Raw genomic sequence first — 22,837 nt, 5'->3', positions numbered from 1 at the left:
TCATCTCTGTCTATAATAATTTACACATCCACTCACCCTTTAAACTGTTTGTGATTCTGTGTTTTTGTCTGTTACTGAGAATTCATGGAGTGTTTTTTAGGAAGAATTCAAAACGTCTCTTTCAGCCCGTTGGCTTGTCTGATAGCCAGCGTTGGTGTGAAATACGCTGCAGGCTGGTCCATTAATGTAATGAACTGCAAAAAAAAAAAAAATTTTGAATTTCCAATATAAAATATTAAAATGCTATTTTGCATGCACTGTAATGGAACACTCTATCAATATGAATTATACCCCGAAAATGGAAACTGATCTCACTTTCTGTAAACACAGGAAGTGTAGAAAGTATCTAGTGCTGCTTAGTTTCATGCTAAAAGCCCAGATTTGTTGCGGAATTCGTTTCTGGTTGTAATATAACTCTCAAAGCCTACACATTGCATTAATTCACCTCTGCCTCTAGGAACATTCTATCACAATATGGCTTCAAATTCTGTGACTAAGAAATAATTACTATGGGAACAATAAACCAATTCATAGTTAATGACTTTGTAGAATGTTATTTGGGTTTCTGTAATATTCTGAATTAATTATGTTGTTTTTCAACCCTGCATGGAAAATGACATATTTTTGCTTCATGTTGTTTTAAAAGGTTCTCTAATAGCTGGAGTTGGATCCTATCAGTAGCAAGGCTGGACAACCTACCGCATACTGAGTTCAATGTCTAGTCTCTATGCTATTAGTTTGTTTATTTGACTTGTGTAGTGGCTTCATTTTCACATAACTGATGAAGACAGATTCAAATTAGGTGCCTGTAACGTATCATAGAGAAGTGATTTGACATTGACTACCAAGCAGTAAATGTTTAAATTTCTGAGTGTTGGCTTTGGAAACTGATGGCTGCACACATCATATGTACTCTAATTCCCCAGCCATAATTAAAAATCAATTTAACATTTTTCTATTTTCCTTTATTAATCAACTAATTATTGGTGTTTACTTTTAATTAGTTTGAACCCATGGATAGATATGTTTTTTTTTTTTTGGCTTCAGTTTTGTTGAAGACCCGTCAGTGTTGTGTATGCAGCTCATACACTCTTTGAAATAAATCATCACCAGTATGTACGTCATTTACTGCAGGTGTATATTAAGCCATTGTTAGGTTTCTCAATTTATTCTTTTTATTGAATGTTTTTGCTGGATTTGGGATTGAAATTCAGTAAATCTTGTAAGCATAATGTCAGAGCTTTTCTGAGAAAATTTCCAGCTTGAGGTTGGCATCAACCGTTGATGCAGATTTTCTCAAAAAATTATTACTCTACTCTCTGCAGTAAAGGTGAGCACATTCATTTCAGAGGCCAACATGATAACCATTAAATCATAGTGTTATCAGGCCACCTGCCACAGTATTATTCATTGTATAATATTCTGATTTGGTTCTAAAATCCTTCAATTTAAATTCCATACATTCATTGGTGAACTGTTATATGATTAAAGCAATTAAAATTTAATTAATTATCACCAAATTACAGAAGTAAGAATTCTATGCCTTGTAGCACAATTAAAAAAATATCAGTTTTAGTAACTTAAGTACACAGTTTAAATTGAAACTATTGAATTGTCAGTGTTTTATTCACAAAACAAACTAGTGAATTTAAATAAAAATAACTGCATATATAATCAGTGTTAGCTTAACATTCGTCAATGGCATGGCACTGATCGATGTAAGGGATTAAAGTCTGTATTTGTGCAAAAGATTTGTTGACCCCTTGTTTTACTTCCTCAATTTTCAATCAAATTCTCTTTTATTATCACTGAATCTGTTAATGGCGTTGATCAATAGAAGAGATTACCATATTTTTGAATGAAATCATATTTTTTCAATCATCCATAAACATTTTTTTATGCAGAAATGTTTTGAAAAATAAATGGTATTTTCATTTTGTACCAGTTAATGTTATATTTTTTACTGCCCTTTGCATTTTTCAAATTGCTTGTCCATTATCATAACCTTCAATCGTTAGGCAGATGCAGATTAAATTAAACAATGAAATCTGTAAGAATAAAAATAAAATAAAATTGAATGTTGTTTTAGGATTTTATCTACCTACCTCCAGAGAGAGAAAAAAGGTAACATTATTTTGTATTTTTCAAGTATATTCATCTCTGTGATCAATTCTTCATCAACAAAGCTTTAAGTAAATTTGTGATGGCAGGTCAGCTCATTGTGTGAGTCATAGACGGTTTATGGCTATTCAACTTGCTTACAAAATCATTTTGATCGCTAAAAATTTGTTACTTTGTTTTGGCATTGACACTCTCAACTCCTTGTACTTTCAAGACAAAAATATTTTCAAATTTCATCAACGCCATTAATGATGAAAGCATTATTTTATTACCTAAGGCTTTATTCAATGGCATCTGACTGACTTACATTTCTTAATTTAAATCATCAGCTTGGTTGCTGTCCAAAATTTTGGATCATAATCACTAGCTATTAGCAATTACTAATAATTCTTTTCAAAAATTGTTAATAGCAAATTGCTGCCTGTGTCTTATTTATTTCTTTATTCAATTATTTTTTTTAACATTTCACTGCTGTTTATTTTTATTCTGTATAATATGCAGTAGTTTTGCTAGATATATAGCACTAATAGTGCCAACGTGTCACCATTATAACATTTCCTAAAAGTATGCCACATTTATTAAAAAAATATTATCAATAGAAATGATCTCTAAATATTTAAAAATGGCTGCCTCTAATCAATCCCACAATCCATTGCGGTGATATTGACACTGTATTTGAATTGACAAGTCAAAGTGTATTGAAGTGTCACAATGAAAGAAACTCGTTACATCGAATCATCCTAGTTGCCATGGTTTCTACCTCATTAATAGTACCTACTCTTTCAAGTGTTCATTTCTGATTGAAATAATTGTAATGAAATTGGAATAAGGGTGAACACGATCTCAGTTTGTTTCTTATGATTTCTTCAGGATCTTTTATTTCCGTTTTAGATTATTACTTTCTGTGAAGTAATGACCATCTATGAAACCACATTTTATAATTGAATTAACGAGGGAGTGTGCTACCTGCATAAAATATTTTTACTCAATGAAGTGCTATAACGCGATGAGCAGTCATAAATAAGATAATTATTAGGGTAGTGGTGAATGATTCAGATAGAAGCTTTTATTTTTTGTTCGGTAAACACTATGAATTTAGGCAAATGTGTGCCTCCCCTTTAAACATGAGGAATTCGGCATATTGTCCTATCTGCCTCTTTGGAATACCATAGTAAAACCTTTTAAATCAAGATTTTTTTGTCCTGCCCTCGCTATAGGTCAGTGAAGCCCAGAAGGCATTATCGGGGTCCTGAGTATTGAAAATAGAAAATGTGAACTGTCTTCTATTGTCTTGTGCATTCTTTTCACATGCAAACTGTGTAACTGTGCAGTCTAGAGGTCAAAGGAGCTAAACAGCAAATAATTTCTTGTTGACAGTTGAGAATTATACAATTGTTTTGTCAAAGACCTTGTTAAATAACTGTAAATTATGTTTTTCAGACGACTTGCAATTACTCTGACCCAAATATTATGGCTATCTTGTGTGTTTGCCATAATTCTAATGTTTCAAGCATGGGAGTTACTTGGTACCAGTCTGTTGAATAGAATGTTTTACTCTATACACTACCTGACATGCGTGTTTTAAATTTAGGTTGTTTGCCTGTTATTTGGCAAAATAACAATGACTGAAGTGCACACGACAGACAAACAGTCTTTGTTCCAGCCAGTCTCCATGTCTTGTACATGCTTGTCTTAAAACCTAGTCAGTTTACCTGGCTTGTTTTAATCTCCTTACTTGCATTCTTATAATGTGGACTAGTGTACTGTTCGGCAAACCATATACACGTTTGTGGTATTTTAGTGTAAATTAATAGTTTCACTTGAGTACACTGCATATACTGTGTTTTACCTTAGAGCTTTCATTTTGCAGTCATTTACATTGGTAAATACGTTTCTGTTAGACTTTCCTCTGTCAATATTAGCTACTTGCCTAATGTGTGACTTTGATAAAATTGAACTTTGAGCATGCTAGCTTGATCGCTTCCATGTGGTAAACAAACCCATGATCTAATGTAGAAAAGTGCATTCTAACATAGTCTTCCTCTCTGCATTTCGTGATATCTGTCTGACGTTATCTCAACAAATTCTGCAGTCATGGCCTACCCTGTCATATTTATAGAGGAATTATTATTTGAATCGTTATAAATATAAAATCAAATTTTGCTGCCAGATTATATTTGAGATGAAAAAATAAATAAAACTCTAAGATCAGCTTCACTGCAGTCACATGTGACACAAGGTTTAACCATCTCCTTGGATCGTATTGAATTCATTGTGTTAGACGAGATAGAAAATCTACAAATTTTGAGCAGTTTGATTCTTTAGTCTGTGACCCCCTTAACATTCCATCACTGTGTTATACACTTGATGCTTATAATGTAGTAAGTGGCACATAGATTACCTGGCCTGTTTTGAAGGTTTTTTTTTTTAAATCTTTGTTGTTCAAAGTCTACAAGAGGAGTACTATGTACATTAGTACAAATTACCAAAACTAAACTAATGAGCATTGTTAAATGTCGTTCATCTTCCACTTTGGATGAGCAGACTGCGTCTTTACAGCATGGAAGTTACAACATATATTGTAAAAAAAGTTAGTTGCAAAAGCAATATATTAATTTAACAAATGTGCTCAGCCCTTCCATCCAAGGAATGTAATTTCTAGTAAGATCTACTCTCACACATAAACACATGCCAGGTCACCAGCATTTATTTCATAAAATTAAATTTTCCATCGAAATGAGACCTAAATAACAAATAGATGTAAAAGTGACTTATTTATACACAACAAACCCATTCCCTTCATTTATATAAATATGTATCAATTTTATTGATTGTAGACATCACAATGTTCCATTGACCAACAACACTTCTCGTTTTAGTTTGAATTGTGCACTTGATATTTATATAAATGAAGGGAATGGGATTGATGTGTCGATAGTATTTTGTCTGTCACTGTGAAAATAGTTTGAATCATTAGTGATTAATCAGTCAGTAATACTGTATCTTAGTTGCCTGTGATTAATGGTTATAAGATAACTTGGAAAAATAAAAAAATGTATTTGATACAAAACTGACTTTGAAATCAATTTCAGCAATATTACTCATCTTTCATTTGATTATTTTTCATACTGTGCCTACTTAGAAATTGAGAAAACATCGTTAAAGTTATGGCTGATTAGACTTGCTACAGGAGAAATCACATGTTTAACTTGGATATTAACAAATTTTTATCTCGTTAAAATCTACCTTGTCATGTCACTATACCAGTGTAGTGTGATAATCAAAAAAACATTGTGTATGGATTAATTTAATTTGACCATGACTGGAACATGATGGCATCTATCAAAACATGTAATGTTGTGTAATTACTAGTAGATTTGAACACCCCATCCTCACCCCATGCAGTATGTTTACTATTACCAGTATGGTAGTACTCCAACCAAGTGGGTTGAGATATGACATTCCAAGACAACAACAGCTGTAAAATGCTGACTACTGAACCATAACTTGTACATAAGTTTTCTTTTAAATTCTCCTACTGCTGTCTTCTTCAAGAATAATCTGAACCATTGAATACATATGTTCAATCCAAGTATGTTTGATTTTAGTGAAACCTGTCTAGGGACTAAGTCAACTAAATCAGTTCATAGAGGTGTTAATAAGCAATACACGTACATGTGTTTTACAACTCAGTAGATGCCGACAAAAGTAATGTGTTCGCTACAAAGCTAAAGCTGCCACTGAAATCTCTGCTTAAAACTGCATAACTCGTTATGGCATAGGTATATCAATCTTAGTTTTGCACATGAAACCATTGCTATCGTACACACTGTAACCTGGCAACCAAAGAGTCCAAAAACCATCTACAGAAAACTGAGCAGAAAAAGAAGCTTGTCCTGTCAGGGGTCTCGTTTATACAGGTTTTAGTTTTAGTCAGGATTTACTTGTCAATTAATTTTATCTCTGAATTCTTGAATGTTCATTTGCTAAAAAAATATTTGCTGTATCTATGTAGATCTCGACATATTCTGTGACATCCATCACATCTACAAATCAGAGATGAAATACTACCCTTTGATACATCTAGGTTTTATCCCAAAATAATTGGACTGTCTTGCTTCCCAGATGCATCAATTAATTCTGTTAAGGGTCTAACCAATAGATGTATCTCAGTGGGTGATTTCTTGAACTGTACAAGTCCTAGGAGGATCAACACCTCCCCTCCTCAGACCTCCAAATCCAAATTCCAATACATGCCAATGGCAGATTTATTCTCATTTAATACTCTCCAGTAATTTTAAAATTAGCCGAAATGTCATGGCATGCTCTCAGAAATTACCATTAAATACTCTCCATTGTAAATATTTTATCATATAGTTGTTCGATATCCAGTGTCCCCCAGTAATTGGTAATAAGTGAGAAATCCACAGATGGGGGTCAGCAGTGTACTGATCTTGTTTTCTATTTTTAGACGACTGCTAATGAGATATGTTATAGATTGGGAGTCTTAGTTTATATCCAATGCAGGTTGTTTCATACTCCAAGCATCTTTCTTTTCATCTTATTATAAATTAGTCAAATTGTTACTGTATTTGCTTCTTCACCTCGTGAATCATTTTACATAGATGACAGAGATATGTTTGTGGTCAAAATAAGTATTTCAATGATTAAAGCGGGGGAGTCGTCACCTGCCCATGCGTCAGATGGCCATAGCGTGTCATTGTTTACAAACAACCTGCTACCCATGAGCTTTTGCGTTTTTAGCGTTTGTTCTTATTATCGCTTGGGACTCAATTCCCGTGCGTGCGCAGGTGACAACCTTCCCGCTTTGAGCGTGCAAGTTTCAGTTTAATGTCTGCTTCTGTTGAAGATTCTCGTGCTTCTAATGAACTCAAAGCCAATATGGTTGTTGATTAGCTAACTTGTTTCTCCCAAATATTTGTTGGTATATTTTTCTACTGCTGACAAATTGCAGCATGCATTACTCAATACAATAGTGGCATTTTAATGTGTGTAAATATTGTGGATAGTAGTTTTCATTATTTACAGTATGCCAGTCTAAATGGCTGGCTTACATACAAGCATCCTTCCTGTATTGCACAACAAAATGGTCAATTAGTGTATGTATGTGCACGCTAGCTTGTGATTACTTTAACTTTAGAAATTTCACTAGTGTTCAACAGTCTGTGGATTTATGCTTTATGCATTCTGATAATATGCTTTTCATTAAATTTAATTTAATTTTCCTCACATAGCAGGATAGTTGCATATTTTGTTGAGTAGTAGTAATTTTTAGCTCCACTGTTCACTGTAGATGACAGAGTGGAGCTGTTCATATAGGTGATTGTCTATTGTCGACCGTCAACAATTCCCTTTTCGACTCTTCTACACTTGGTATGTGGGTACTTTGGGCGGACCTCCGTTAGATTTGTTCATTTCATGGCGATATTTTCAATTCTCTATGTTCAGCAAATATTATTGTCATTTCTGGTAAAAAAATTGTATTTTTGCATTTTTCTTGAACACCACCAATCTGGTTGCTTTGATATTTGAGGTGTACCTGTTATATTAGTTAAGTGAACAATTTGTTGCTGACTTGGCTATGACAATGTTATTGTGGGACAGTGGAGCTATTTCAACCACCAGGTCGCTTGTTGTAAACATATGCCCAACTTAACAGCTGGATTCGCCTTGGTCTTATCTTTCAGCGGATGATTCAAAGATATTTGCATTCTTTGTCAGGTGATGGTGGTGATGCATAAATTCTCTTCTACTCTACTCTAAGCCTAAATTGATTGTATGATTCCATAATGTAAAACATACATACTTTTAAAAAATAAATACAACTGATTACTTATGTGGATTATTAAGCCAAAAAAAAGTTTTAGCAAAAGTAATTTCTTTACAAACTGTTGAATTGTGGGTAATTGACATTCCTATGATAGGAGTAGCAGTTGTTGCAGTGTTGTATGATCACAACCACTGAGCCTAATTACCCTATTTGAAAAGGTTAAACAGTCTGGCTACTTGGTATATTTGAATGAGGTCATAGATGTATTTAGAGTGAAATTAGGTTACTGTAAATATAACATCTAGTTCCCTCAGTGAGAAAATAATAATTATATTGGTTTCACTCAACTCATGACACAAGAGATATTCTGAAACTAATATACTCCATTTTCCATTGATTTCCAAAGTATATTTGTTCCGTATTTACCTAGGAGATTTCCTGAACCAGTAACATACTACTATCTACACTTCATCTGATACTGTAAACTGCTTGATTTTGCAAAGTCTTTGAAAATCGCCAAATTTTGATGCAGTAAAAATTATTTTAGTGTCTTATATTTTGTATCAACTAATGCCGTAAAATTCAGAAATTGCACCGAAAATTCAATAATTTACAGTATATACCGAAAACCGCTTTAATTTTTTGAGACAAATTTTTACGGATTTCGCAAGTCTGAAAATCACTAAATTTAACAATTTAACAATTTCTCTACGAATAAGTGTGGGTGAATTTCACAAAATTTTGTCTTCATAAATGCCATAAAATCCTGAAATTGCAAAAAAATACTTGTGTAGTTATTTTGAGATTGTACTATACTTTTAATAGGTGAGAAAACTTAACCGTCTTTTGACATTATATGAAAGGATTGAATGCTTTGAGAAATTTGAGGACAGCAATAAGTGCATTTTCTTGTTATTATTTCAATGTTAATATCTCAATATTTTTAAAAGGACTTACATAATTGTTTCATTTTGTTTTCCCTAAAAGATTATATAGAGTTAAATTATTTGGCACTCCCATGTGAGATGTGGTGGTTGGATGGAATTCAGATAGTAAGTCTTTAAGACTTCCGTATACCAAGCCACTTATAAGTGTATTCGTAAAATATGCGAGCTATCCAAATTGGCATCCGTAGCATTGAGGCAGCAATAAAACGCAGTCAATCCATAATGTGCAGCAGTCCGCCATGACTGGCAACTCGTCAAATTAATAAATAGCAATTTTCAAAATTGCTTCCCTGACAGAGGTGGAGTTTAATCATAGATATGGGAGATATCAGTCATAGTTGATCGCCAAGATTAGTCGTATTTGTTGTGTTTCATCTTCAAGTACATGTAATTCCTAGGCATTGTCTATCGGTGTGTAAAATTCTATCACTATCGATTCATGAATGCCAAAGGCTATGTTTTTCAATTGCATGCTGAATAAGCTCTTGTGAAATCTGCCAAAGATGTTACTAAGATCAAAGAACTGTGAAAGAAAGGTCTAATCCCACCACTCGCTACTGCGTTGCCTCAGGGTTATGAATTGATTACGACTGCAATTGGCGCCAATTACCTGAATCAGGATAGACAATCAGTTTCCAAGGGAGGTTTTATAATTTATGCAATTAGTAGTGACATTCAGAGAGTCGTTAACACGAAGATAGCTAATGAATATTCAAATTGATCATGGCTTTGAAAAGTTAATTACTATGAACAAATTCTGAGCTTTGTTCGTTTCACAGAAATAGTTAGTGTCCTTATATAGCTGATAAAGAACTATAGTCATTAGGTCAAAAAAAGGATATTAAAGAAAAATTTGCATAATGTTAAACCAAGATGTTTGAAGAGTCGTGCTATAACAAATAATACTTGAGCATTTTAATCGTTTTAAAATGGTTGCATTTCATTATAATTGATAAACTTTATTAATCCACCGGGGTCTTGTCTTGTTTGAAACTCATAATTATTATCATTGCACATGTAGAAGTTAGTGTCCTTATATAACACATTAATAGACATTGCTACCATTAATGTATGAAATACAAATTTTGTAGCTATCAATCAGAGTGTTAACTAATTAGATATCAAAATGTTATTGTTTTTTTTAACTTGTCAGTCATATCATAGGTGCTCTGTTGGTAGTCCATCACCAATAAGAGATCATGTGAGCTAAACAAATTTGTTTGCAGAGAATTTAAGTGGACAAATTCACAATGATCCATTTGTCATTTAAAATATTATTCACATATCAAAATATGGTATTACTGGGGTAGTTTGACTTTACTTTGTAAGGCGAGAGTGATCAGCAGAGCCATTTTAGCTCCCACATCAATTTTAAGCCAAGCAAGGCCTGATTAGTATAGATTTTGAGAGAAGCATTCATAATTGGTGTGTGTAAATCTGATTTGTCAGAAACGTATTTTTACATAATATAAAAAAAACATGCAATTTTTTGTGAACTTTTTCTTGAAAGGACAGGTGCAGAGTTGGTTTTCTTACAGTAAAATTAGACTATTTATTGAGTACTTGGTAGAAACTGGATCTCTGTGTTGTCAGTTTGATTTATTAGTGTCTTCCTGGTAGAGATTACATTTCATATACCTATTTGGAGAATCTGTAAAATTACCAGTGATATTGATTTTGTCCTATAAACATATAGTGATTGTAGATCGTGTATGCATGATATTGTTCAGATGTATAAAACTATTCTGCGACCTATAACCCTTCCTGAGGTGTTGACAAATAAACCGATCCTTTGAAAAAGTCAGTTTTTGCTGCCTCTTGCAAGATAAAGCTATGCGTTTTTTTTTTTCATATTTCAAACATGTTGATCAATACATAGCCAATGGGAAACTACAAAATGTATGTCCAAATTGCCAAAGAAATTGCTGAAAAATGCATTAAATGTTGACAATTTTTGTGAAAAAATTATAGCATTGAAGCAGAGGCTTTCACTCCCAGGGATTGTGCTATGCCATGATTGAGATTAGTCTGATAAAATAAATTATATGTCTTACACAAAATAGATACTCTAAATATTAAAGGTCTTGATTGTTTTTTCACAGATGGCGTCAATGAAGTCTATGCTGAGATGATTCTTAATGTTACTATGGTAACAGAGGACATGTTGTACAACAGTGTGACGGTTCGTCTGGCTGATATCACCCAGGAAGAATTTCTTTCACCAATGTTCGGACGATTTGTTGAAGCACTGGCGCAGATTATACCATGTGATAAGAAGCATGTCTACCTCTTCAACGTACAAGATGATGATGTTGATCATGGTCATATTCTCAACATATCTTTCTCAGCGTCTAGATCTGACGGTACCTACTATTCTTCAAAATATCTGCAACAACGGGTTTACTTGAACCGTGCCACACTCACTACTATTTCCATGTCATCTGTACTTCCATTTGACGACAACCTATGTTTGGTGGAACCCTGTGCCAACTACGAAGAGTGCCTCTCTATCTTGGCTTTTGGTGAAACCTCCGGATTTGTTCGTTCCCAGACCATTCTTTTCAGACCAGTTCACCCAGTCAACCAGTATAGATGCGTCTGCCCATTGGGCTTCACTGGGAACTTCTGCATCACTGAAATCAATGAATGCTACTCCAATCCTTGCCAAAATAATGGAAAGTGTGTCCGAGCTGAAGGTGGCTACTCATGTTTATGTCCAGAGGATTATGCAGGTATGTGTGATCATTTAAAGTCAATTTTCATCAATATTGCCATGGGAGTCGGTGTATTAACGCAGTGACTGCCTTGACACTGCTTAGCACCGGTGTATTAATGCAGTGACTGCCCTGATACTTCATAATACCAGTTATATATGAAATACCATTTTTATGTCAATGCAGTGTTTATCAATACAGTGACTGCTGTAACACTGCATAACACCATTAATGTTTGGATATCATTGTTGTGGAACCCTGTGTGTTAATGCAATGACTGCCATAATATGGTAGAACACCAATAACATTAACCGTAGGTAAAAAAACTTTATAACCAAGTTGTTTTAAACTTAACCAGCGTACTTGTCTATTATATTCAATTGGCTGAATAGCTTACTGCTTAATTAGTCCCCGTTTGAACGCAGTCCGAAAACAGGGACATATGGATTTGACCTCTGTGTGTCCGTGTGTGATTTAAGATGCATTTTCTTCAATCCGCGAACCCCCTATGCTACTTTTTACCCTTTGTCCTGATGTTTGGGATGAAGAAAGTCTATCTATCAACTGCAGCTGTGTTATAAGGATCTCAAAAGCTCTTGAAATGCATCTCAGACTTTTAAGATGTCTGTAATTCAAAGTAGATCATCTGATGATTACCTGGTTGGGGAGGGGGGGGGGGTGCATCATGACTGTTGATGAGTGTTTGCTTTGATTGTTTATTATTCTCGCTTCATTTTCAAATTAGCATTATTGCTTGGTCATGAGTCTTGTGAGTTTATGTTCAATCCTGCCTCATTGACATGAGGACAGATCTTGATCTTGCTGTAATGATGTGCAGAATGGTAATATTTTTGTAGGATTATTACAGTTTACCCCTGTTCTTAGGAAACAATGGTACTTCTCACATACTATGCTAATAAGTTTTAAAATATAATTACCACTAATTTATTTTGGTGTTTATGATAAGAAAATTAAATATGAAGAGTTGAAACTGTCATACCAAACACAGCTTCCAGTGGTACCACACAATTAGGCTGTCTAGCGGTATCAAACAGGATAAGTCATAAGAAGTCCTTGATATGGAGAGTCTGATTAGATGTCTCATGAATTGCCAGTTGTTGCATTTACCCAAAGGCCATCCCTATAAATATTAATTCAAGCAGAGATTAGGCAACCACCTTAATCCATTGTCTTCAAAGTGCCGACAAAATAAAAAAAAAGAATACCCTCAGTATCTTACACAATATAATGTTAATGCTCTCTGCTTCATCGATTCTAAATGGTAATTCAGAGAGATAGTGGTAATAAAGACCGATTCTCCAGATGACGTCGCCTCTCCTCTCTACCATGTAGAATATAGTTTAGATGAGTAATTTAGTTTTTTACATTTTGACCCACTCACTGAACCATTGTCTCTCTGATTGCTAGCATGGTCTTAGTATTGTAACCATATTATTAGCAAGTTTAGGTATTCCTCACGGATTTGTGTAACCTATGCTAGATCAAGCATCATGAAATTCTCCATGCAACCCCAGTCTAGTGGGAGCCACAAATGAGACTTGACGTCACCTTGTATATCTCCACTTTTATGCTGTGGCTTTACTGTTCAATTTTCAACATGTTCTTCCCTATTAAAAGTGCTTGTGGACAGCGCCAGCATAATCTACTTTTTGTGTGTGTGGTGTGGCATGTTAAACAGTAATGAAAAATAAGATGAAATGTTCATTTTTTGGTTATTTTGATACTGAAAGATGACGATTAGTGACATTATTCTTGCTGTGTGGTGCTTTCATCTTTGATATTTTGTTTATCACACTGCTTACTGTGTGATTAGATGGCGGAGGAGTAAAGGGTCATATTCTTAGTGAACTTTCAGGTTGATATTGTTTTCTATTAAAATTCATGTTTTTTGCTGGAAATGAGAATACATGGATGATAATAATCTGCCAAAATTCAAGTGGAATTGTCTGACTTTCTGCACATTTTTGTGCATAAATTACCGGTACGTTTTTGTTTGATGCAAATGTCAAAACAGTTAAGTCATTCTCGTATTCACTGTAACTCGTTAACTTTATAGAGAGGACCTTAATTCTCCCAAGGTCCTTGCTTCGTCATAACACAGTAATCTGCCACATTCATATTAATATGATATTATGCTATTTTACATAGAGCTGTGCCTTCACATTATTCATAGACCCTCCAGTAACGTCTATGCTTAAATGCTGCAGTTGTCATTAATATAACAATGGCTAGGATAGGTCACCTGGGGTCGTTTGAATATTAATAATCAAGCGACTGGTATTAACAAAATCACCCACTGGGTATGTGAATATTCTTAATATCAGATCCTGCAGCTTCATCTTCTATCTAATCGTGTGCTGTTCCAAAATGAAAGAGACCGTTTTACACTATGCTCGGCTTGATTTGTCGGCTTTCTTTTCATCTGTCATTGTTGTCAATACACTTACAGCGTGAATGGCCAGTTTAGACAAAAGTTAATTTCCTGGAATTAAACGCGTAATGTGAGCACGTAGTAAGCCTACTACAGGAATAAAATTTCCATTTCCATGACTTCCTTTTTGAGGGAGCTTGTATTTTAAATCTCTTCTAGGTTCTTGTTTTATAGTGTTATAATTGCTTGATCTTGCATGGTAAATATTGAAACGAATGTAAACGCTTATACTCTAATTTGAATAGGCCGTGCATACTCAATATTATTGCAATATCTTTTATACAGCAACTCTGCAGTTCTGTATATTGTTTTCGGCCAAAGAAATAAGACTTTACTTTGTTTACTTTGTTACAAATATCATTTTTTTTCTCACGATGCAATATGCAAGAAAAAATATTTCAAAGTTACACACATTGGTCATATTTAATGTACTTAAAGCGCGGTGGTCGTTGCGCAGCGCGTGTTGGAATTTCATGTAAATAAACAATGTATTTTACACGCGTTGTATACGTCCCTATGAGTCCCATATCGAGCAGGATGCAGCACGACGACTGCCGCCCTTTAAGATTTGCAGGGTCATTTTTACCCCATCATATTCTCTACATTTGATTTGAGACGACACCTAAAATTTAAGGTTAAAACTTCTTGCCTAAAGTTAATTCTAAATGTGTAATTTGCATTTTAGTTATAAAACCAGGCTAATTACTTTGCATAAAAAGCAAATTCTTTCTTTTTTACTGTAGTTGGAATCGTCGTCAACACTTTTTACAAGCCTTCAATAAAGGCTGCAATACTGAGTAGATTAACAAAAAACAATGTTTAGTGATCCAAGACCCAGTGTTGAGATTCTCTACATGGACACCATTTTCAAATTTATTTACCCTGACCCTTTTGAGCGTCAAAACCTAAGTTTATATACCATTCACAAAATAAGTTAGCTTTTCTAATTTTTTTCTATATTTTAACAAGGATTTTGATTATGATCTGTATACAATGAGAAATTATGTCTGTTTGGTTCAAAATCAACACAAAAATTGTATAAAAATAACATAATTACTGTAGAATACTTTATTTTAGCTGGAATGAATTTTCGCTGAAAGGCTGATTTTTGATGAGTTGAATGTGAAATATAAGAAAAAAAGTATATTCGCTGGATTTTATTTTCACTGAAGCATCTCTTCAGTGAAAATAAATTCCTAGTGAAAATAAAGTATTCTACAGTATTTATAATATTACACTAAAATTTTAACGGAAAAAATATGGTGTTCAAAAGGTTAAATGCCGCATTTCAAAGACTATGATTTGTCATTCTAACTAAAGAACTTGTTAATATAAACACTTTTTTACACCGATTATTGGGTATTCTCCTGTAGAAAATTACCACATTGTGGATTTCTTCATTCTCAAACTACAAATGCACGTACATGTATATTCAATTGTTATCCTTTTGTGGTATTATGATTGAAATAAGGGATTTTGCACTGCCCGTTAGTGCACGACAACAGGGCTCAAAAGGAGATGTTCGCCTAAATAATAGGCTGTATTATTGTACACATCCGTGGCCTTCCCTCCTATCACATAATAATTGCCAATGTGTTGCCTTGTATTTCCTAATTATGTAAAAATAACCATCATGCTTTGATATTTACCCAATGAAATCTCTGCATTAGTGTATGTCATTAATCCATTGAACTGTGTTTAAAAGGAAAGATGGTGGCCAGATTTCACTATACAAATTGCACTCAATATTGATTTGATATATTTTGTTGAAGTGTCTTCTAAATTGCTGTTTTTCAATAATCAGAATGCTTGGAGTATTGCTTTTTTTTTATATTTCTATAATATGATTTTAATGTTAGTTACTGTTTCAGCAATATTTAACACTGGTGCAATCTCGGGAATTACAGAGCTCCAGTTAAAAAAAACATGCACTTGACAGGATAAAATGTTATGACTAGAAGACTGTCTTGGAGTGGAAAACTGTAAACCGTCATTTTTACTGCGAGCTATTTTTTGAAGATTTGATTATTAACAAGGTGGTCGTGGAGACAAAAGTTCCCTGTCTTCCACTGTCAGTGGAATGCTGAATTGCAAAATTAACAAAAATTTGTCTAAACTCAATAATTTACATGGAGATTACACTAGGCTGATTGTAGAAAGCTGCATAAATCAATAAATGTGAACATATTGACAAAACAAACAAACAAAATAAATAGTTTTGAAAACAAATTTAAAATCAGATATCTAATAATTATTAGGTTAATTACGGTCATAGGTTATTATGTTTTCATGCATACATTATGATACTTTTTGAAATCCCTTTTAAATTTGCCTCTTATTCGTCATTGTAGTCAAGTAGACAAGACTTAAATGATAAAATATTATTCCACTGAAAAAAAATCATTCGTAGAACAGTTATAAAATGAAAAGACTTAATACAAGAAAAGACTTGTTGGTAGTGTAACAGTTTGGGTTCAGTGGGCTTTAATGCCAGGCATATAGTGCATTATATATGTCTTGACTGTTATGTTGAAGCAATCAAGTATAGTGAACCATCATTTTAGCAGAACACCCAGACATGTGAATTGAACTTAAATCGTTTATTTACCATAGGTTGCTTTCTGAAATATGACTCCGTGTTAATATGGAATATTTATGGGAAAAATTCCTCGGTTTCTTTCATATTTGTTCAATTTTTATATTATTGTGTACATGTATATTCATAATATTGTAGCCCGGTGATCATCTACACACTACATGTGCATTCATGTATGTATAGTCATTGTCATTTCTTTCTACCAGGTTTAATGTGCAAATAGCTATTTTTATCATATTTCCCATATAAATCAGCTCATGCTTTAAGACTTTGAAAACATATTTGTAGCAAACAATGAAATAACAATCAAAAAAAAAACTTGTTGTATTCCATGAATCAAGTAAACTACACGGTGCGAGTATCCAGATTGTTCGTTATGTTTTCTTTTTCCATGTAATTTTATTTATTTGTTTGGGAAGTGTTATTTCATATTTTGTAACCAGTCGATTTTAATGCATGTGTATTTTTCTATTCTATTAACCTCATTCCCACAGCCAGTTAGTTATGTAAAGCAAAATGTAAATGATGGCATAAAAAAAATATCTTATTTGTTGTAGGGAAGACCTTATGAAATGGTTTAGGTGCATGCCATCTCATATTCTTCTCACAAGAAACATGATTCACTGAAGTTGCCTTGGAAACATGAATTACTACTTTCCTGAAAGAAATTTGTATTCTGCATTTTATCTTACAATTTCCAGCTTAGCTTATCTTTCCAGTGGGAAAACCTCCATGGAATCGTTGCATATGGTCGCACATCGTATGCTGTGCTGAATGCACAATTCTTACTTTTAGTTATTGTAATCAGGTATGGAAATTGAGAGCCAACAGTTTTGATCACTTCACATAATTGCATTAACTGCAGTAAAATTCATTCAAAGGATCCATTAAACATGTCTATTTATTCAACATATTAAACCTTGAAAATAGTTTACCTTTGGATCTATGATGGCTGGAATTCGATTGTAGCTGTATCTAGAACAGGTGTTTGCACTTATAAAGTTGATTAAAGGAATACATGGTTTTCCTCTGGGTGTTCTGGTATAGTCAAGTCACGTATTGGTGTTCAACCATCAAAGTTTTTGTTGCTTTGTTTATAATAGACACTTTAATCAGGGTCTTCCTTTGAGATTTCTTACTGTAAATGTAATCAAATCTACCAGTATATGGAATGTTCTTGTTGGGAAAACTTGCATTGAGCAGTCAGGAATCCATGTATCAAATACAGAGGAACTTTGAGTCAAATTCAGACTACTGTGATGGTAATTCCTGTCAATTTGACTGACAACACACGATGTTAATGTATCTTTAAGACTCTAAACAGTATGAAATATATTGTGAAATCAGCTGCAAGATGACACAACTGGTTCACTTATTCTGAGCAGTAGTTGAGCGAGATTCTTGTCTGTAAATTCATTCGTGCATAAACATATATACCTGTCAAGACTGGCGTATGTACAGTTGAGTTACAGTGTGCATTGTGATTGGCATAAATGTCATGGAGTATTGGCTTTTAATTAGCTTCCTCCTATGTTATGAACATGTGACTGGTGTTAGTGTGTGAATTTTTTTTCAAGGTGATTTTTTTCAAATCTCTTGTGTATCAACTATTCGCACCTTGGCTAAGTATATATGGATGAAGATGTAATTAGACTTATAATTCCGTCTCCGTCTCCGTCTCCGTCTGTGCGTCCGTCCAGAGTCATATTTCAGAATCCTGTGGACCGATTCCGTTCATTCTTTGCATGTGCCTAGTACCTTATGTGGGACATATGCACATGCAGTGGTTTAGCAATTAGATTCAAAATGGCCGACTGGCAGCCATCTTGTTTTTTAAAAATGTTGTATTTTGGACATGCTTTGTCAGTTGTCATTCAAACTTGGTACATAGATTATACATGTTAGGATACATGATGATTTATTTCGCAATTGGATCAAAGATGGTCGACTGGCAGGCATCTTGTTTTTTTTATATGCGGTATCTTGGACGTGCTCTGTCAGTTTTCATTCAAATTTGGCACATACATGTACTTTATACATGTTTGATGCATGTCCATGACAATTTGTTTCAAAATCTGGTCAAGGATGGCCGATTGACAGCCATCTGACTTTTTGGCCTTACTACTATATTTCCACAATTTATGTACCATTTTCATTCGTATTTGGCACATACATCATACATATTAGTGTGTTTCATTATCAGATCAAAGATGGCCGAATAACGGCTGTTTTTATTTTTGGCCATATTACTACTACACGGAACGCGTGTTTTGATGTAAATAAACAATCTGTTGTATATGCCACTTGGAACTCAAGTTTCAAGGACATGCTCGCGAAAACCCCTCCGCTTTAATATGACGAGCACAAAGAGAACTTTCAAAAAATTAACGGGGACTGTGTCATTTTCAATTATGATATAATATATGCAAGAATGTTTTGTTTATTTTGATATCTTACATCAAAATCAATGAACAATTAGTCAATTCTCCCAAATAATGAATTAACCAGATTCTCTGTTTGGAATAAGGGTACAAGTTAGAAAATTTAACTGCAATAAAACCCAGCTGACAACTGCTGGTTTCTCAATCTCCTCCCCAAGACATCATTATGTATGGATTATTTTGTCTTTCTGTGTTCATGTCACCTTTTAACCTATTTTGCTACCATCAATTTTGCAATGTGTTTTAAATTTGTATTTTACTAGCTTGTAGCTAGGTATGGATTTGTCACTCGAATCCACAGATTAATGAATTTTAGATGTACAGTTCGCCCAATTTTATTAACCAATTAACTTTATTTCTGAGGTCCAGCTTCATTGAACTGAAAATTGGTCGCCATATTTTATGTCCGTAATAGTAGTGATTCTGGAAAACAAATACTGTGTAGACAGGCGAGATCATCCGTGGTTTCATGATTTATTTTACCCGATTTATTTATTTCATGGTACCAGACATACCCACATCCGTGTACAAAGATAAGAATGGAATCACTTGGCAATTTTATTATGCCTTCCAGGAATGCAGTCATGCATATATGACAACTGTTCACAGCGATGCTCCTTCGAAAATTAAAGAGCTGACGTATTAATAATATTAAATTTTCGTGCAATGTCGCACCTTCCAAGTGTGAATTTGTATTCAATGAAGTGTTTGAAAAAGAAGAAATTCTTATGAACTATTGTTTGCAATGAGGAAATGTTCGGTTTGATATCTCGCTGCTATGGTTTTCAACCTCCTGCTGAGAAAAAGAAAATAGGTTTCATTGTTATGTAAATTTTGAAAGATTGACTTTTCCCTGTTGGTTTGAAATGGTTTCTTGTGTTGAGGTTCTAAGATATTCTAAGGACTTCAGTCTGACTGATCTTCATGATTGAGTCATCAACCTCCAATGAGACCTTGGCAGTTTCTTATTGGCTCTTCCCCTGCTTGCCTTTTATGGATTTATGCAAATTAATTATTCATTGTTTTAGAACTGATTGCCAATAGCCCTTGAAGACAGTCATCAATATGCTAGTTGGAGATTTACATGTATGTTGATATGGGTGTGGTGCATTGCAAGGAAGTTCGCAATCCTTTGTTTTCAGTTATTATTTCAGTCTGTTGAGTGTATACTAATAATTGAACAGTATCATGTTTTACATTCAACTCACATTAGCTATCTTGATTTGATCTGTGTAGATAAAATATGAAAATATGATTGGAATGCTTAACAGTGTATTGAAGTGAAAAGATATTGTCTCACCTGGGCATTATTGTAATAAAAATGGTAATTTTCCTAACTGAAAGGTCAGACCTTGTTATGTAAAAATTAAACCATTGCTTTTGTGCACAAAATTAGAATCTAGAACAGCAGATGAAATTTTTTGTTGAAAGTGAAATAAAGAAGCTGCAATAAAAGTTAAATCATTTAAATCTATGACATAGAATTAATATTAAAGTTGTTGGATTCAGATTTGATTAGTCCGTGAGAGGAAGTTGCGTACCATCAAACTTTAATATTATTAATAAGTAAATAAATTGTAAAATTTTAGCGACAATTTTTATGGACAGTTCTAATTTGTAAAGATCAGCTGATATTGAATGAGAGTTATGGCCATGTGGAATATGTGTACAATGTAGACCATATTTATCTTGTATCAGTTTCATTGCATGACCCCAACTGACCTCATTACAATGACAGTTTCTTGTACTACCTCCATCAATATGGTGTTGATGTTCTAGCCTATACTTGAAAATTAAAAGTAGTTGGCATACTGAATCTCTCTCCCGAAAAAAGCCAAATATTCTCTTGCGACAAACCATATTCATTAATATTAATACATACAAGTAGTGAACGTTTGTACAAGAAATGTAAATTAATTGTAGGGGTCAGAATTTAAAATTAAAATGTTGACCCCAGTGGTATGTATTCTGTACTTAGCAGATGCACTCAATGTAAATGAGGCAAGTAACCTCACATTTTGTTTGTATTGTATTTTGATCACTTAGTTATTACCATTACCTCATTCTGTGGTAAAAAATCAGGAAATAATTCATGATGAGTCAACTCTGAATTTGTATTCAGGTGGGTTTGTTTTGATTTACCGTAGTATGCGATGGTTGAATTGTTAAATTAGATTGTCTTTGTTAATCTTTATAAAATCTATCATATCATGTGATAAAATTGTAAATAAATATAAATATATCAAGCAAGTTTCAGAAATACATTTCTAATTCTTATGTAATTATAAGCCTAGATGACTGCAACCTTTCAGCTTTTAACTATTCTACTTAAATTGTTTGTCACTTTATTTCTCATTATTTTGTTATGGTAGACATTATTTTTACTTGTAATGTTGTCTGGCCTTTCTCTGAAATAGAGATTTCACTGAAGTCAGTCTGGGCATGACCACTGACCCATAACTTATCCCACAAGATTGACCAAAATACTAAGTCAATTATAAACAAGCGTCTGGCATACATTTAATGTTGCATGAAGTCTGGTTTTCCAAACATACAAGCAGGTCCTGCTAGGTGGTGATATGGTTGGAAAAAAACACTCATTTTATAATTTAAAACAAATGGACCTATTTAAATCTAATCTGTGAAATATACTGAATACTGAGAAAGAATACTAAAAACCTGGGTGTGTATTTGCAAGGCATTTAAACTACAGTAGTTACATAGCAAATTAGAATGCTCAAGTGACATGCGTCTTGAGACTACAATTAAACAACTTTCCAAATAATCTGGAAAATTCTTTCATGCAAAGAAATGTGTAAAATATTATGACTTGCTTATTGCTAAAAAAAGCCAGAAACGCAGCGAACAAGTGAGGTGAAAAATGTGTATTTTCAAGAGAATAACAAAAAATATGCACCTAGGTATAATTATGAAATAGGATTTCTAAAATGCAGTTTTTATGTCTTTTCTTTTGAATATTTAATATTTTTGTAGGTCAGGATTAATTTGCATAATTTTATTTGAGAAGGAAATGAGTTAGTTTTAAACTTATATGACCTTTCAATCTCTTTGTCCAGTTTTTATCTAAAAGTTAGCACATTTAAGCATAATAGCTTGGTATTCAAGGATTATTATTACTTTTCCTACTAATAAAATTGGTTTGGATGCCATTATAATCAAATGATTCTATTAAGGTAGAGATGCACTTTATTTGTGAATTTCAATCAAAAATAGTTTTTTTCGTTTTTTATATAGATTTTTATCTAAAGAACATTCTGTGAAAATTTGACCAATGAATTCTTATTGGAACACCGTTAACAATGCTGTTTATTTTCTGGTTAAAAATAAAAAACACTCACACGTGGCAATGTTTATGTCCAATTGCCTAATTTGCATGAGTAACCAAATAACAAGACCTTTGATTGACAATATGCAAATCGAGATTGTACGGGTCATAGTTCATTCAATTCACGCGCATGTGCAATTATTCTCAAATCAGTTCTCGCTCGCTAGCAAACCAAACATTATATTTCCTCAGCGTTTTTTCTTAATTTTTATCATTACATTATGCGTGGTGTGAAAAGAAAGAAAGGTAGAAAGAAGATTCAGATGATTTCTATGTCGGAAGATGCAAAAGCTACACCGAAGGCATCAGCCCACCGAACGAAAAACAAATCGATGTGAGCGTCCAAACATGACTTTCCCTGAAGGCATGAATCCGAGTTTCTGATTGACTGAGAGATTTTATTTTTAAATAATTGTTCTCAAAAAATAA

The 22,837-nt window shown here is 33.6% G+C and overlaps 1 protein-coding gene across 6 annotated transcripts in view; it reads left to right on the top strand.

Annotated features, from left to right (window-relative positions):
• Window positions 1-22,837, top strand: part of LOC100369058 (cadherin EGF LAG seven-pass G-type receptor 2) — an 86,342-nt gene that overhangs the window by 14,658 nt on the left and 48,847 nt on the right. For all 6 annotated transcript variants that reach the window (XM_085497040.1, XM_085497042.1, XM_085497041.1 and 3 more), the window contains exon 3: window positions 10,962-11,591. In XM_085497040.1, the coding sequence (XP_085353166.1) occupies window positions 10,962-11,591 (630 nt within the window). The remainder of the gene's footprint in view (window positions 1-10,961; window positions 11,592-22,837) is intronic.

Source organism: Saccoglossus kowalevskii, chromosome 3 (genome assembly GCF_978046115.1).
Source record: "Saccoglossus kowalevskii chromosome 3, keSacKowa6.1, whole genome shotgun sequence".
Taxonomy (NCBI): domain Eukaryota; kingdom Metazoa; phylum Hemichordata; class Enteropneusta; family Harrimaniidae; genus Saccoglossus; species Saccoglossus kowalevskii.
The sequence above is the reverse complement of the archived record's forward strand: the minus strand, read 5'-3'. Positions and strand labels throughout refer to the sequence as shown.